We start from the raw sequence: 15,735 nt of genomic DNA, 5'->3' as shown, positions 1-15,735 counted from the left end.
TGAAGTAAGGTCTGGAAGACTGAAGATGAGGGTGTGCTTGATTGTTTGTCTGACTGTTGGATGCTGGAGAGTTTTGAGTCCAAGGATGAAGGAGACGGGCCCTTCTTATAGACGATTGCCGCGAGCCTGATGTCTTTTAGTCCGGAAGATGACATTGACAGACCTCAGAGGGCATTCAATAGTTTGACTGTGAGCCCGACCATGGCGTCGGTCTCGGCCATCCCTCGCCCGCACTTCGTGCGTATGGCACCAGTTGGCTAACCCGGGATAGGCCACGATAGTTACCTTGCCTTCCCTCCATACCCAATTTTGGCATAGAGGCTCCTCGCTCAGCATCCTCCTGGAGAAGGCCAGTCAGCCACAAACATGAGCCTCTCCATCGTAGCTCAGTCAAAGCTCGCCTATCAGCGTTCAAGGCTCGTCCCTGTCATGGCGAGCGGGCGGGTAGCGGGTGTTCCCGACCGCCGCTAGTGTCTACCTAGCGTCTAGCAATTCCAGCGTTTACGCCAGCCACAGAATGAAAGCGAGCAGACGAAACAAGTAAGCCTGGCTGCTCAACAAAGTGTCCGCAATAAATAAAATACCAGGTACTTTGCCGTTAGGGTTGTTTCTAGACCAGTGTGATATTCGCCGTTTCAAGACTTTGCTAGTTCTGTCGTGGCTGAGCTCAAAAGGGAGGCTAGAGACACCATGAAGATTGACCCCTGTCGCATGCGGCCGTATCCGGTGTGCATGACCCAAACAGATGCCGGTATCACTGGATTTGTCCGTTCACGCCAGCCACATCATCTTCGCCGCAACCTCCACATGCAGTGCCCGCGGGCTAGTTTCATGCACGCCGTTTCCCCTGACGAACAGAGACTCGACTTCAGAAATGTTCACTTGCGCCCCGACACCAATGTGTCCATGACTTCGATACTAAAAGAGTCGAGGCCTGCTTCGATCGAGCTGACATTTTCTTGGCGGTTTGGCTAGACGTGCACTCCGAGTCTTCTTTTTTACATTTTGAGGGGTTAAACTGTCACACCGCTAGGAACTGACTATCGACGTGGCATCAGCTACATACAATGGTGACGGTTGGTTCAGGCAGGAGGCCCCTGAATCGTCATGACTTGTTTTCTTTCCAGTTCTCCCCGGGTCAGACTTGAGGAACCAGCTCGGATATTTCCATAATTATCGCTAAACTAGACGAGGAGACTCAAAATCATGACGAACCTCGCTAGATAGACAACGTCACGGCTCTTTCTTCGCCACTAATAAGCTTCGGATTCGGCCACTGTACCAACTAGGTGACTTCAGCTGTGAAGGACCAAGCCATCCGTGACACTGTCTCATCTGAGCCCCAACCCCAGTCTGGCCCCCGACGAAGTGAGCTAGGCTGGACTGCCTTCTACCTACAGCTCAGGCATCTCCTCCTCTAATCTGTACTTCGCTCATTCCCTGTCAAACTCTTCATTCTCCTTCAGTTCTCTTGACGGGCAAATCTTGGCGGACAGCCAGCTTCCGAAGAACTCGCCACGCGGCTTTATCTGGTATTCCAATTTCAAGTTTGAGGACTATCTTGGCGGTTATTTGCACGTGCTTATAAATGGTTTGAGGCCAACCACTTTGCGGCATCTAAATGCCCCTGGCTTGGTCAATGACATTTACCAGAAGTGCAACTGGAAAGGCAGGAAATAGCATTCCCATTATTAGAGTTTAATCAAGGTAAGTCTATGTATCGTTTTCGTTTGTACAATACACTGGCATGAGGCGGACTGACTCCAATCCAGTCTCAGTAGCCATCCACCTCATTAGACCTGATTACCAGTCGGGAACAGCTGGACACAGTCTGACCGAATATCCACCCCGTTACCCGTCGACAAGTAAAGCCCATTGCCACACGTCAGGATATTGGACCTCCCGTTTGCGGAAAGGGTGACCTCGCTGGTCGCCGCGTTGACGCACCCCGTGACTCTCCCAAAAGTACCGGCCGCGACGGCCGCCTCAACATCGGGCTTGGGCTTCGCCTGCACCGCCACACTGGCCCCTGTCTTGCTCAGGTCGACGTACGCGACTAGGACCGAGGTGTCCGGGGCGATAGCGTTGGCCAGCCCAAGATAGCCGTTGCTGTCCAGCACCCAGGTGGACGAGTACAGGTCCGTCCCCGTGCTGCCCGAGGAGAAAGTCTGCCACGCGATCGTGGCCTTGTTTATCACGTTCATCCACCGCGTCGTGCCGTCATTTAGGGGGCTCGAGACCCGGAAGTTGAGGCCCTGCGGCTTGCATGTGAGCGGGACGACGGTGGTGGGTGTTGATGTTGTCAAGACGGTTGTCGTGGAGGAGGCGGTGGTGGTCTCGGTGGTGGTGACGGTTTCCGTGAGCGAGATGGTGTCAGTTTGGGTGCTCGAGGTCGTCGCTGTCACCGAGACGGTGTCGGTCTGGGTGCTGGAGAGGGTGGACATCGTCGAGGTGACTGCGCTGTCGGCGGTCACTGTGACTGTCTCTGTGGCTGCAGTTGCCGTGACGGTGATGGGCACAACGCCAGCACACTTGCAGGCCTCGACGTACTTGTCCCAGTCCGGGCAGACTCCCGAGGCATAGCCCGGCAAGGGCGACCCCGTCTGGCGAGCCTTCAAATTCACCAGATAGACGGTTGAAGTAGATGTGACGCCGGCAGCGAGCTGGACGTCGGTCGTGGTAACGGGTACGGTTGTGGTCTCGCTGATAATGTCTGTTTCTGTGGATGCCGTGATAGTCGTGGTCTCGGTAAACAGCAGTGTCTCGGTTGATGCAGTTTCAGTCGTGGCCTTGGTGAGCAACGCAGTAGCCACAGCGCTCTCGACGTCTGTCACCGTTTGGGTCAAGGTGCTGTGTTCATGCGTGAGCACTATGAGTTTCCTATCAATGTTGCAGGATATCTTACCTTGCAGACGGTGTCACTGTGACTATCAGGTTTGCCGAGCAGTCGGCAAGTCCATCTTGACCTGTATAAACGATGGCTGCAGGCCAAGATATCGGTCAGCTTGGTTCACTTGCATCTCGTTCATCTGACCGCGTCATCATACCTTTCAAGCACTTGTTAGTGCGACAACAAACAGCGGCAGCTCCTTGCAACAGGGCAAGGCCCGACAAGGCAACAAAACCCAGATTCTTCATGGTCCAAAACGAGCGACAAGAATTAAACGAATGATAACTGAGTCCAAACCCTTCACTTGCTAAGATGAAGAATAGATTGGATTCAAAATTTGTTGTGAAGGAGGGAGGGGACTCGGTCGCTTTTTCTCGATACGACCGTCTCATTTCAAGCTTTCTGCATGTTAACGTTTTCCGGCTAGCAGAAACAGTAGTTTGTTCATTAGCGTAGTAGATCTCAATACAAGCTTTAGCAGGCAGGCAAGGTCCCGCCGCTTACAAAATAGTTGAGATTCGCCAAAGGTATCGCTTAGAGGCTCTCGATTAATCTGTGTAGGCAAGGACCTAGGCTAGCCTGGAGGAGCTGATTCTCCAAGAAGCAGAGTCTAGATCTCGTTAGATCCTCCACTGACCGACTCCACTGTCAGCTCTAGCCAGGCAAACCCACAAAAACAACCTGAACTAAAGATGCACAAAATCCAGGATAAATTCCAGAACAACGGTTTCACAAGGCAGGGCTCTAGGTTGCTTGGAGGCGGCGATGACAGAGCTTTGTGATATAACTATGGAAAGACTGTTGCAACCCTACCGACCCGTGTAATATAGAGAAATGGGATCTGAGCTAGAGTTACTGTTAAGAAAAGGGGCCTGGAAAGGGGTAATTAACAGTTGGAACACACTGCGGAATAGAACAAAGTCGAACATCCTGGAGCAGGTGTTGCCACTGTATTCCCAAGCTACCTGGCTATAGCCATACGACGCAAGTATGAGCATCATTGGTACTGCAGTCAAGGAGAACATACAAGCAATAAAAGCAGTTTAATCTACAAGATCCAGAAGTGCTGTGCAATCCGACAAATCGGACCAGTAGATAAATGACAAGATGACCAATCAGGATAGTTCCTTAGGGAAGTGGTCTTAGACATGGGACGCTGAGGGCGAAGAACCGTTGGTCCCAGCGTCTTGGGAAGAAGCAAACGGGACCACGAGACGAGACGAAACGCAACAGGAATATATACAGTGCAAATTTTCATGTACTTATGGTCGCTACATCCCCGCTGGAGCCCAACTGAGATAGAGTTTTGCCCCCAGCATATGGTAGTCGATTATCACTGTGATATTTGCTGCCTTGATCAGGCTCCCGTTGATATACGACCGCGCATGTCCCTGTGGGAAGGAATTGAAACATCGGCAGCAATGTAACTGCACACATGAGCCGATGCAGGATCAACAACGCCCAGCTATCCGGAACGCCTCAGCAGTGAGAGGGTCGAGTTGAACGGATAGGACACGTTGAACAGAGAGGACACGTTGAACAGACCCATACGTGAAGGGCGAGGCACTTTGCAAGGGGTGTTCCATCGTGGCGACCTGAGAGCAAGGATTGCATGGTCAAAGTAGCCCGAGATTGGTTGCAGGGTGACGACCGACCGAGTAAATGCCAATAAGTATCGAACATTAATCGATTTCCTAGTGTGACCCTTCAACTAAACAAAAATGACTGATATATCGCTCCATGACTTCACGCCAGGCAATGCATACAATCATCAATCATCAGAATGCTCATTTCGCCAGAACAGCAGCCCAGTCCTGCCTTGCCAACCAGGTCTTCAAATCCGTCATGGGGCAGTCAATGCCGGCCTTCAAGTCTCATCGTCAGTTACTGTCACCGGGGGGAGTTGACGCAGGGGATGAAACGGGCGGCAGCCAACAAATGCAAAGCTCACCTTTCTCAAGTCCTCGGCGTACAGCAGGTCCATGCCCCCGTCGTAGCCCGGATCCGACGAGTAGCAGAACATGGCCGTGACCTCGATGCCGAACTCGCGGTCCGCCGACCCGGCCACCATCTCCTCAGGCGTCACCTGCTTGTAGCTGGCCGTGGCCCCCGTGACGCCGGCCCACGTCTGGATCCACTCGGGCCACGTGCACACGGTGCCGGCCGCCATGTAGTGCTTGCCGGGCGGCATCTGGTGGACCGCGTAGGTGAAGTTGCCCATGTCCTCGTTCACGGCCAGCTGGGGCTGGGGCTTGTCTGGGTTGGTTGCGAATTGCATCTGGAAAGTGCCATCGGGGAGCTGGAGGGGGGAAGGGTTATTGGGGTCAGCAGCCATGATAAATGAGCGGTAATAAGGATGAGCTTGTACTATGTTACAGAACAGGGAGGGTCAGAACAGACTTTGACGAAATACGAGTCGGGGACAAGCCTGTAGCTGGTGTAGAAGTAGCCCGTCTGTATGTATGACGCCTTGGCCGCCAGCTCCGGATACTTCTCCTGGATGTAGTAAGGGAAGATGTCGGCCTTGGCATCGTGGTGATACACCTCCTTGAATGCGCCCTTGCTGCACTTGGTGGCGTGGCTCAGCGTCGACGCCAAGAAGCCATTGGCGTCGAGCGTTTCCACCGTCGCGGCCGCCGCATCGGCGATGTTCTTCCCCTGCTGGTATTCCACGTCGTAGGCGTACTTGCGGCACGAGACGCCCTGTTCCTCGGCCTTCTGCCTGCAGTCCGGCCGGAAGAACGACTCCCAGTAGTTGGTCACGCTGAAGATGACGTTGGCGCCTCGGAACGCGGCCTTGAGGCTCTCGACGTCGTCGAGGTCCGCGTTGACCAGCTCCACGCCCTGCTCGGCGAGCTTCTGCGCCGCCGCCGACGTCTTGTCCCGCGTCAGGCCCCGGACTCGGAATCGGGGGTCCTGGAGGAATCTCTGAACAACCGAGCCACCTTGGTTGCCGGTGGCGCCGACGACGCAGATGAGTTTCTGTGTCATTTTGGGAGTACGTGGTTTGATTTCTTCCGGATTGAAAGCGGTAATTCGGGTCGATCGGTTTCCCAAAGCAACCCAAGATCAATGATGACGGACTATCGTACGAACTTATGCCGGTTGTAAAGAACCCCGCATGGAAAAGATGTGAGGGTGATCCTTGGCTTCTTCAGCAAAGCCGACTAAGTGGGCCACGCTCAACCACGCCTAACCCGGATCGAGCTTGCTAATGGTCGGGTCCCACGGTTGATTGGCAAATCTCGCCTAGTGTCGGATGTCCCTTGCTCGTCTTTTATCTCGTATTAAATAGCGCGACAAAATGGGTGGGAGCGAGGAGAAACGTGGTATCCCCAAGGAAGAGGGTATCCTGACAAGTCGAGCCGGTTCAACCTTTAGATCAATTAACTGATTACATTCTGGTAACGATTAAGAATCTCAAGTCGTCTTCAGGGTTAAACATCACACACGGACCAACACTTTCAACCCCTTTCACGGCTCCTCACGGTTCCCATTCAGTCCCACCAACAACCCCCACATTCGGGCCCGCAGGTTGCTTAAGCTGTCGTCTGAATCAACATGGATGCGGCCGACCTGCGGTCCGGCCCGAGTCCGAGGGGACCCGATCAACCGGCGAGCGATGGAGGCTCTCCGGCGGGGCCTGTAACACCTCCGGATTGTCCGGCCACGGCACAGATACCGGACCCGGAGACCCCGGCTCCTCTTCAAGTAGATGTGCGTCCCGTGCTAAGTCCCAGGTAGTCAGCGAGAGGGATGAATGGAGAGACTGCTAACCTATGCGTCCGTGCTTCTCATGTCCAACAGCCCGACCGACACAACATCCGCGATGATGATGTTGATTCCGCATATGGCTCGGACACTTGGACGACGGGTACGGGATCCATCACGTCCTCCATCTACAACTACACGTACGAGAATGGCCGGAGATACCACGCCTACCGGGAGGGCGAGTACGTGCTGCCAAACGACGAGCAGGAGCAGGAGCGACTGGACCTGCAGCATCACATCTGGCGGCTGCTGCTGGGCGGCGCGCTGTACACGGCGCCGCTGGCCGAGTACATGGAGAAGGCCGGGGACCAGATACGCATCCTGGACCTCGGGTGCGGCACGGGCCTCTGGGCCATCGAGGTGGCGGACGAGCTGTCCAACGCGGCGGTGCTCGGGGTGGACCTGTCGCCCATCCAGCCCGAGTGGGTGCCGCCGAACCTCAAGTTCTACGTCGACGACTACGAGGACGCGTGGACGTACACGGACAACGAGACGTTCGACTACATCCACGGGCGCGCCCTCAGCGGCACGTCGGCCAACTGGCCGCGCTTCTACCAGCAGGCCATGGCCAACCTCAAGCCCGGCGGGTGGGTGGAGATGCAGGAGTACGACGCGTGGATCTTCAGCGACGACGACAGCTGCGGCCGGGCGCCGTGGACGATGGAGTGGGTCGAGAAGCTGGACGCCGCGAGCCAGATGTTCGGGAAGCGCCTCAACGTCGCCAGGCTCCACAGGCAGTGGATGGTCGACGCGGGCTTCGTCGACGTCACCGAGCGCGTCGAGCGCATCCCCATCGGCCCGTGGACCAAGGACGAGAGGCTCAAGGAGCTGGGCCGCTACGAGCTGGCCCACATGCAGATGTCGGTCGACTCGCACACGCCGGCCCTGTTCACGAGGGTGCTGTCCTACTCCAACGAGCAGGCCAGGGTGCTAATCGAGGGCGTCAAGCGGGAGTTTAGGAGCAGGGACCTCAGGTTGATCACTAGCTATCGGTTCATCACTGGGCGGAAACCGGGCTCGGCATAGTTTGTCGGTGGAATTCTGCGCTTGCGATTATAAGCTGTGGTGCTTGAATCATTAATTAAGTGCTGGCGATGTGGGCTATGTTTGCTGGTGTTCTCTGTCCGACATTTCGTGTAATTTCAGTGTTCCTCATTGCAGCGGCTGGCCGTTGTTTAACGTCGCTCCAAGACTTGGGGTCTCATAGAAAGAGAGAGGTATATCAAACAAAAAAACCCACCTTAGAACTTCTGAAGGCAATGTGGACGTGACTCTGGTGCTCTCAAGTTCGTACAGAGTACACTGTGTTCAGCTAGGTACTGTACCTGGGTAACCCCCACCTGTCCCGTTATCTCTTAGCTTATCGCGGGGTGCTCAATCTTCAGCGCAACCAAAATTTTCAAGTCGCGTTTCTGACCTCGATGGTCGAAAGTTGAACCTGTCGCACAAAATGCATTCGCTGGTCCAGCCCAATGAGTGGGTAGCACTGAAGCTGCCATCTGGTTCGCACAAGATCTTGCAAGTCGTGCCGAACACGTAAGAAGACCCCCCCATTGCCCCCTGCTGAGACCTCTTGACCCTGTGAATGTCGGTGTTTGCGGTGCTGATGTCTTCTCTCCAGGACAATATCACTCGGAAAGTACGGGCTATTTCCCAGCAATCTCATAATACACCGGCCCTACCACTTCACATACGAGCTCCTGGACAAGCAAGACAGCGATCCCTTCTGCCGCCTCCGCGTCGTTCCCCCCTCAGAGCTCTACGCCGACGTCATCGCAGAAGAAGATGCCGAGCGAGCGAGCTCGGCCCCGGCCGACGACAACGACCGCATAATATCGGCAATGGACGGCGTCGAGTACAGCCTGGTCGACCCGGACAGCGGCGCCGTGGTCGCGCGCTCGGACCGCGAGATCATCGACGAGAGCGCCCGGCAGAAGCTGACGCAGGACGAGATCGAGGAGCTCAAGCGCGACGGCACCGGCGCCGGGAAGGACATCATTGCCAAGCTGCTGCTGTCACACACCGCGCTGGACCAGAAGACGAGCTTCAGCTTGGCCAAGTACAAGCTGCTGAAGACGAAGAAGTACATCCGCCGCTTCCAGGTCCTGCCCCTGGATGCCGCGACGCTCGGGAAGTGGATGGTGGAAGAGAAGGACGCTGCAAGAGTCCTGGACATGCGAGAAGAGATGATGGCTCTCGTGGGATGCTGGGCAAACGTCCATTATGGCGGCGAGGATACCTTCCTGGGCGGTGACGAAACGGCCGCTGGGGAAGATGCCGACAAAGATCTGTTTGAGGAGATACAGAAAGGGGTGGAACCTTCGATAAGTGGAAGGTGGCTGGTGGTTGACGATACTGGAGGCTTGCTGGTTGCCTCAATGGCCGAGAGAATGGGCATTCTATACCAGGAACAGGAGGTGGGAGAACCTCTGCCAGCGGCGAAGGAAGTTCCGGCGGGCACTCGCAACAGCAATGACGGAGAGGCCGAGATCAACCCCGATGGTTCCCGACAACCGAAAAATAAGACCGCCGGGGGGGGCATTCCTTCGACGACTTCCCATCGAAATCGACACCATCATCAACCTCGGGGTTCCGACTTCCGCGTCCCTTATTCACAAACCAATACCATCACACTCATTCACTCGTCAAGTCAGCCGAACCTCTCACTCATGAACTACTACGGATTCGATGTCGGAAACCCAAACCACCCGCCCCACCCCCTGACCACCCACCTCCTACCCCTCAGTTGGCTCCAGCTCGTCGACCCCTCCCTCGACAGCTCCTACTCCACCCCACCCCCCATGGCCACGCCCGACGAGATCGCGGCCTGGAAGCCGAACCAGCGCGGCAACTACCACCGCAAGCGCCGACGATACGCGCGGGCGCGGCACATCGTCGACGCCGCGCGGGCGGGCGGCTTCTCGGGCCTCGTGTGCGCCAGCACCATGGACGCCGTCAGCATCCTGCGGCACACTGTCCCGCTGCTCGCGGGCGGCAGCCCCGTGGCCGTCTACTCGGCGTCGCTGGAGCCGCTCGTCGAGCTGGCGGACTGCTTCAGCGTGGCGCGGCGGACCGCGTGGGCCGCGGGGGCGGAGGACGCGGCGGGGTCGCTGGAGCACTGGCCCGGGAGCGACGACTTCCCCCTCAACCCGACGCTGCTGCTGGGGTCGTCCATACAGACCAGTCGGGCGCGCAGGTGGCAGGTCTTGCCGGCGCGGACGCACCCCACCATGACGGATCGGGGCGGCGCCGAGGGGTTCGTCTTCACGGCTTGGCGGGCTAGGCCTGCTGAGGGGAGGGTGGAGGCGAGGGGGAGGTATAAGAGGAGAAGGAAGGATGACAAGGCGGATACACCGGCGGATACGGGCGATACGGGCGACACGGGCGATGCTGCGTCCTTGTGAGGTCGTTGGGCATATTAGGTGGATAAGGGGGCCGTTGGGAAGGCCATTATAAATTCTCATCATCCGCGAGCATGGGCGGCACGAATTAGAGTGTAGGTATGTGTAGGTCGAGATTCTTTGCGCCCCATAAAGGGGAAGAATTGATACCACCAGGTGTGGCCCAGGCTCTGCGATCGCAGGGAATCCTGCCCCTGCCCCTTCTCTACGTCGCAAAATCTTGATGCCCAAAGCCGGGCCGGCTTTCCACCTTTTTGTCCCGGTCTAAACCCCCTGATCCTTCGGTCTATCATAGCGACTTGCCCATGAACTTCCGCTTGGTGAAGCTGAGCCACCACTTGCTCGGCTTCCCATCCCCGCCTTCCTCGTATACCCTCGCCAGTAGCCTCGTCGCCAGTTCTTGCCGTACTTGTGACATGTATTGCTTGAGCACCTCGGCGTCCTGCCTGTCGCGCGGCGGCTCGTACATCTGAGCGCAAAGGGGGGTTAGTGAAGCGCGCGGGAGATGGACGGAACCACGTGGCTGCATCCGCGCTATATAGGGGCATGATTGGGCCATCGCAATGCATAACACTCAAGACAACAAAAGATCCCGCCAGACCGTACCAACCCAGCCAAACTTGCACCCACAGAAGAGAAAGAAACAAGAGTTGGGGCAGCCACACAAACGCACCTGGTTCAGCGGCCATGCCGGGTCGCCGGGGATGGCAAAGTTGTTGTCCAGGGCCAGGTTCATGACGTCCTTTGAGGCATCCCTGACGCCGGCGGAGGGGCGGATGCGCGACAGGCAGTCGCTGACGAACCAGATGCCGTAGACGAGCAGGCGGTCGGCGGGGCCCTGGAGCTCGAAGTTTCGGAAGAAGGTGTTGGCGCGGAAGAGGGCCAGCACCTCGTCCAGGACGTCGTAGCTCTCGCTGTCGGCGTCGGGGGACTCGCCCGCCGGCAGGGGGGGGCTCGGCGCCGGGAGCGTGTAGGCTGGGCCGCGGGTCTTGGTCCGCAGCGGGAGGAGGGGGAAGTTGCCGATCAGCCGAGGCGGGTTCGGGTCTGCGTTGAACATGGAGTTGTAGGCCTAGGTAGGCATCTTTTTGTCAGTGTGTCTATGAATAGCAAGACCGAGGGAAAGGGGGGATCGGTTGGGGTTGAGGAGCTTAGGCAGGAGTCGGTTCAAGGGGAATTGCAGGGGGAAGGGGGAGCTCTGTATCGTATCGTATGTGTCATAGGGCATCGTATACTCACCGGCATGGTGGGCTAGAGCTCATCGAGGGTCTCTAGAGGAAAGACGTGGCACACAAATCGAGCTGCTTAGATGGCAGCCTCGGCGGGGTGTTCTGGCTGGCTGACGTCGGCTCGAGTCGTTGGAGCACAGCCTCGATGGTGGGGAGATTGTGCCTGGATTTCAAGGCACAAAACATTCTGTAAGACTGGATCACATGACTCATCAAATTGCGGCCTTTGGCTAAAGCCGGCTAAATGTTGCCAAGACAGTCATTGATGCCTATAGTCAGCTGACTTGGTGCCCTCCCCGCGTACGTTTCGTGGTGGCGATCGCGGCCCGCTTGGCTCGCTGGCTTTTTCGTGTTGCCCCTCCCTTGTCATGTTTTTAAAGGGCGCCCGCCCTTCCTTCCGCCGTGCCTTACATTCCCAAGTAACCGCGTTGATCCACCCCCGAACTGACATCTGTCGCGATATTTGGAAACACCAGCCTGCCCTTCTTCTAGGTATTATTAAGACCTGTCAAATTTTGCGATACATTTGCCAGAGACTTGGTACGTTCTCAACTCCTAACCCTGCATGTCGTCATTTTCGTTAACAAGGATCTAGAACTCTAGTGTCGCGCACAAACCCCTGGAGGCTCTTACGCCTCATCAATGCTCACTGTCGAGTAAGTGGGGTTTCTTTTCCCTACCTTTCCACCAGATCACAAATGCTTGTTTTGGTCGCATACTGCAGCCGACTAGAGCCACCCAGCTAACCCGATCTTGTCGCGCAGGCCATTCTTCAGCCGTAGCCATCTCTTCGGCCAGCTGCGAAGCATCATCGACATGTCTACCTCGAGAACCAAGGACATGCCTCGGCAGCAGACTTCTGATGGAAATGTCGGTGTCTCCCCAAAGATACAAGCGTCTCGCGCGTCTGGCCGCCGGCGAAGAAACCGGATTATGCGACCTGAGCCAGGTTCGCTCTACGATATCATGCGCGACCATGTCGGAACCTCGCTCTTTGTCCTCCCGATCTGTTGGACCGACCTCCATGCGAACCTCCTTGGCGCGCACTTCGTTGAGCAGGATCCGATACTCAAGCCCGTGCCAGGGCCGCGTCTTTGCGGATGGAACTCTCCTCCCCCTTCGCAGGCTGCTCAAACTTTAAGCCGGGAGTTGACAACTCTGCTCTCAGCTCAGGCCACACGACCATATTGCAAGACTCGCGCTATCAAGAGCATACTGACGAGATTATACCCCGCGACATTCTCCAGACCCAAGACGTCGGCAGAGCTAGACCTGTACTTTGGTCCACGCGTCTTCCGAAAGGCCATCCGACTTCCCGTCATCTGGAAGCACCCCGAGTCGGCTGGGGCATCGTTTGACTCGGCAATCACTAGGTTGGCGACCTCCTTCGACACCAACCTGCCAAGCAGCTGCACTACAAGCCCCAGCAATACCCCCGGGCAATCGCCATCACCCTTTCTCGCCTATATCGGTAGATCCCAGCTCGCCGCCATCCGGCAGAACCTGTTCAGAATATGTCCAGGTCCCGAAGGCGGCGATCGATACAACACCCCGGTTTTACGCCTGCAGCAGCTTCGATCCAGGATTCTCACTCCAGCCAATACTGATCACGACCCCCATTTCGTCGCCATCCTCCTTGCCATGGCGCAAGCATCTTTCTACAATGAACCCTCGTCCAAGTCATCGTCTCAGTCCTCATCTCGCTGCGGCACAGGTGGAAGACCGATAGATACGCCCCCAGAGAGCTTCCACGATGTCAAGGTTCAGCTTCTTACTCACGCCGATGACACGGCAGACTTCATCGTCTACACGGCGGTCGTCTCGGCCACCTTCCTCGAGCGCTTTGCCCAGCCGTCCAAGGCGCCCCAGGTCGCCGGCGACGAGCCCGTCGAGGCCGGCATGAAGATATCCTTCACCCGCGTCCCCGTCTGGCCAGTCCTCGGCCTCAAGGAACGCCTCGGCAAGGCTCTTGGCCGCGACATCGCCGGCGATGCCATCTTCGAGGACGTCGGCCCGGACGACATTGAGACGTGGGAGAGCCAGGAGGAACGCCAGCAGCGCGAACAGCAGCGCAAGCGGAGGCGCGGGGACAGACAGGTTTTGGTCGAGGTGCTCAACAGTAGCTTCGAGGCCGAGGACGACACCGGCTACGCGAGCGACGACCGCCCTGTGTTGTCACCTGATGCTAAGAGGAGGTGTACACGGGCGGTCAACCCGCTCGAGGTTTGCTAGTGGCGGCGGCGATGCTGCTAGGGGACTGAACGCTGACGACGGAGAAGAAGGTCAATACGGCGTTGGGTTAGGAGTTCGGAAGAGCGATTGGATGGCCCCAGGGCCTTTGTCTGATACCAACACGGGCGTTTTAAAGAGGTATGTTGGGAAATTATAGAATGCATGATTGCATGATTCCATAGGGTGGATTGACACAAGAACCGATGGCGCAATGGCACCATCTTGGCCATGATTGCAAGGACAGACAGGGACTTACGAGGGCCGATGATTACGTACAATTGAACAGGCGATGACTTTACCAGGTCCGCCTCACAGATTCCTCCAAGAGCATGCATGCTGCTTGTTGCTTGGTGATGCCTGGCAATATTCAGAGCCCCCTGTCAAGGCACCAACGCCATGCGCGTCATGCAGGCAGTGAAAAGCAGGTAGACAGGGGACCTGCCCCTCCCCTCCATCCCCAGCCAAAGCCCTTTGCATGTCCAGATTCCTCACCTGCAAAAGATGGCGAAGCTGGAGGCAATAACCGCGGAACAGGTCAAAAACCCCAAATATTCCGTTGCTGCATAATTCTGACAGTATGGTAGTCTGCTATCGACATTCTCCAGACCCGAGACCCACGAGAATTGCCATATATTTAAGGACGAAATCGCCGCTCTACTCCACTACGTACGATGAAGTCGTCCGAAGAACTAGCTCAATTCTCGAGGTCCTGTGTGACCAAAGCCGCCTCCTTGCGATACAAAAGTGGACAAAGTTGACCGCCCTGGTTTTCGAGGACCAGACTGGAGCAACACCGCCGAAATATGAAAGCCCGCGTGATACTTCAATGCTTTGAGCATCAACATGGGCGGGAGACCCGTCCAGAAAACTCTTGAAGTAATGTGGCCTACATGGCCTTGGTTAGTACGAATGGGATGTTGCGGCTAGCAAGGTCGTCGCGCTTCAGATTTGGAACAAGAGCAGCGGAGATGTCTGGCACACGCTGGGGCCGGATGGCCCGATCGGGTGGTCGGTTAGGCTCGTGTCTGTGATGTTAAGATGCCATGCATCGCTCAGAATGGTCCCTGCAAAAGTTTTGCCATGGTTCCGGCCCTCCATGACTACCCCACATCCCTCATCCCACCTCATCCGATACTGCGACTTGATATATCTAGACAGATTTGGCCCTCATCTTGAACTTTCGATGCCTGAGACTGTCTTCTAATTAGCTACACAAGTAAGGCTTAGACACGAAGGTAACTAGCTAGAAAAGACAAACCTCAGAGACAGGGAGATTTCTGCCTTAATTATATATTATATAATAGAAAATATGTGTCAAACGTAGCCTTGACTAATCTAATAGATGATGATCTCCATTTCCCCGCCATGGAAGCTCGAGATCGTCCATGAAAGCCCGTTGAATGTCAATTTTCGTATTCGTGTATTTATTGTTCAGGCTTACTCTTGATGGAATGGAAGAGACGCACTGCCTTCACATGCGGAAATCGGTGCCATCTAGCTCGGCTTATACGAACTTCCCCGCATTTGGTATGCATGCTAGTTATTGTCTACCCCAGAAACATCTATTCCGTATGTGCGTATGCGTAAGCATCAAGTATCGCGATGGATCGCCGGGGTTGACGCCATTGCCGGATCCAGTCTGTGCTCCCGATCTCCAGGATCGAATAGACCAATCGCAACAAGGCTCCCCGGCTCCCCCCACATCATCCCACGCTGTCGCTCGGAATTTTTGACTGGCAGCCATTACAGGGGGCCATGTGTTGACCGTATTTTGTTACAGCGAATGACAAGCCCTTTTGCCTCCCCTCGTGACCGCCTACGACCCCTGATCCCAGTCCCAGAATCTCCAGCTTCTTCTTTTTCTCTTTCTCTTGTTCTTTTTCATCTTTACCCCTCACAAGGCAGTCTAAATTGCCCACTTAGTCTTGGTATCCTGCACGATCTCTTCCTGCACGGCCCTGCATGGCCTTCGATTATCGATCCTGCCGAGGCAATCGAAGTAGCTCCAGGTACAGAAAACGGCATCGACTTTCATGTGCAACCACCAAGTCAACACACTCTACCCCAAACCCCTGCCACCAAAATTGTGTGACCCCGCGGACCCAATTTCCCACAATGTGATAGTCACCCGGCACACAGCCAATCCTCCTTCCCCACGGGGAAGGGCTGCCAAAATGGCAAGGTAGTCTTGGACTCCGGGACTCATGGGGAGCTT

The 15,735-nt window shown here is 56.0% G+C and overlaps 7 protein-coding genes across 7 annotated transcripts; 4 read left to right on the top strand and 3 right to left on the bottom strand.

Annotated features, from left to right (window-relative positions):
- Positions 1-1,793: 1,793 nt before the first annotated feature.
- On the bottom strand, positions 1,794-3,138 carry QBC33DRAFT_553690 (uncharacterized protein; the record flags this gene model as incomplete). Its single annotated transcript, XM_060429436.1, has 3 exons — positions 1,794-2,850; positions 2,906-2,981; positions 3,048-3,138. The coding sequence occupies 3 exons, from the start codon at positions 3,136-3,138 to the stop codon at positions 1,794-1,796; spliced, it is 1,224 nt and encodes a 407-aa protein (XP_060288451.1).
- A 1,539-nt stretch (positions 3,139-4,677) lies between these two features.
- Positions 4,678-5,881, bottom strand: QBC33DRAFT_442558 (NmrA-like family domain-containing protein 1; the record flags this gene model as incomplete). The annotated part of the gene is made up of 3 exons (XM_060424192.1): positions 4,678-4,755; positions 4,842-5,257; positions 5,287-5,881. 3 exons carry the CDS (start codon positions 5,879-5,881, stop codon positions 4,678-4,680), a joined length of 1,089 nt encoding a protein of 362 aa, XP_060288450.1.
- A 314-nt stretch (positions 5,882-6,195) lies between these two features.
- On the top strand, positions 6,196-7,908 carry QBC33DRAFT_520620 (S-adenosyl-L-methionine-dependent methyltransferase). The gene is made up of 2 exons (XM_060426392.1): positions 6,196-6,607; positions 6,698-7,908. The coding sequence occupies exons 1-2, from the start codon at positions 6,452-6,454 to the stop codon at positions 7,685-7,687; spliced, it is 1,146 nt and encodes a 381-aa protein (XP_060288449.1). The 5' UTR covers positions 6,196-6,451; the 3' UTR covers positions 7,688-7,908.
- Positions 7,909-8,111: 203 nt separating this feature from the next.
- On the top strand, positions 8,112-10,065 carry QBC33DRAFT_443576 (Gcd10p family-domain-containing protein; the record flags this gene model as incomplete). Its single annotated transcript, XM_060424229.1, has 2 exons — positions 8,112-8,197; positions 8,283-10,065. 2 exons carry the CDS (start codon positions 8,112-8,114, stop codon positions 10,063-10,065), a joined length of 1,869 nt encoding a protein of 622 aa, XP_060288448.1.
- Positions 10,066-10,239: 174 nt separating this feature from the next.
- On the bottom strand, positions 10,240-11,605 carry QBC33DRAFT_2597 (adenine-n--methyltransferase non-catalytic subunit). Its single transcript, XM_060423096.1, has 3 exons — positions 11,299-11,605; positions 10,736-11,131; positions 10,240-10,531 (listed from the first exon to the last, which is right to left on the bottom strand). Exons 1-3 carry the CDS (start codon positions 11,302-11,304, stop codon positions 10,352-10,354), a joined length of 582 nt encoding a protein of 193 aa, XP_060288447.1. The 5' UTR covers positions 11,305-11,605; the 3' UTR covers positions 10,240-10,351.
- Positions 11,606-11,638: 33 nt separating this feature from the next.
- Positions 11,639-13,685, top strand: QBC33DRAFT_2572 (uncharacterized protein). Its single transcript, XM_060423072.1, has 3 exons — positions 11,639-11,828; positions 11,884-11,944; positions 12,053-13,685. The coding sequence occupies exons 2-3, from the start codon at positions 11,931-11,933 to the stop codon at positions 13,518-13,520; spliced, it is 1,482 nt and encodes a 493-aa protein (XP_060288446.1). The 5' UTR covers positions 11,639-11,828; positions 11,884-11,930; the 3' UTR covers positions 13,521-13,685.
- On the top strand, positions 13,661-14,409 carry QBC33DRAFT_2568 (uncharacterized protein). Its single transcript, XM_060423069.1, has 2 exons — positions 13,661-14,054; positions 14,105-14,409. Exons 1-2 carry the CDS (start codon positions 13,850-13,852, stop codon positions 14,353-14,355), a joined length of 456 nt encoding a protein of 151 aa, XP_060288445.1. The 5' UTR covers positions 13,661-13,849; the 3' UTR covers positions 14,356-14,409.
- Positions 14,410-15,735: the final 1,326 nt, after the last annotated feature.

Source organism: Phialemonium atrogriseum, assembly GCF_030411735.1.
Source record: "Phialemonium atrogriseum strain 8032-3 unplaced genomic scaffold QBC33scaffold_1, whole genome shotgun sequence".
NCBI classification, from domain to species: domain Eukaryota; kingdom Fungi; phylum Ascomycota; class Sordariomycetes; order Cephalothecales; family Cephalothecaceae; genus Phialemonium; species Phialemonium atrogriseum.
This window is presented reverse-complemented; position numbering and strand designations above follow the sequence as displayed.

Excerpts from the sequence above, each read along its gene's own strand:
- QBC33DRAFT_2597 (XM_060423096.1), bottom strand. Across the intron at positions 10,532-10,735 it reads CGGCATGGCCGCTGAACCAG|ATGTACGAGCCGCCGCGCGA; the intron begins GTGCGTTTGTGT and ends CTTTGCGCTCAG.
- QBC33DRAFT_2568 (XM_060423069.1), top strand. The coding sequence starts at position 13,850 with ATGCATGCTGCTTGTTGCTTGGTGATGCCTGGCAATATTCAGAGCCCC. Across the intron at positions 14,055-14,104 it reads AGGCAATAACCGCGGAACAG|TCTGCTATCGACATTCTCCA; the intron begins GTCAAAAACCCC and ends ACAGTATGGTAG.
- QBC33DRAFT_520620 (XM_060426392.1), top strand. The coding sequence starts at position 6,452 with ATGGATGCGGCCGACCTGCGGTCCGGCCCGAGTCCGAGGGGACCCGAT. Across the intron at positions 6,608-6,697 it reads CGGCTCCTCTTCAAGTAGAT|CCCGACCGACACAACATCCG; the intron begins GTGCGTCCCGTG and ends CATGTCCAACAG.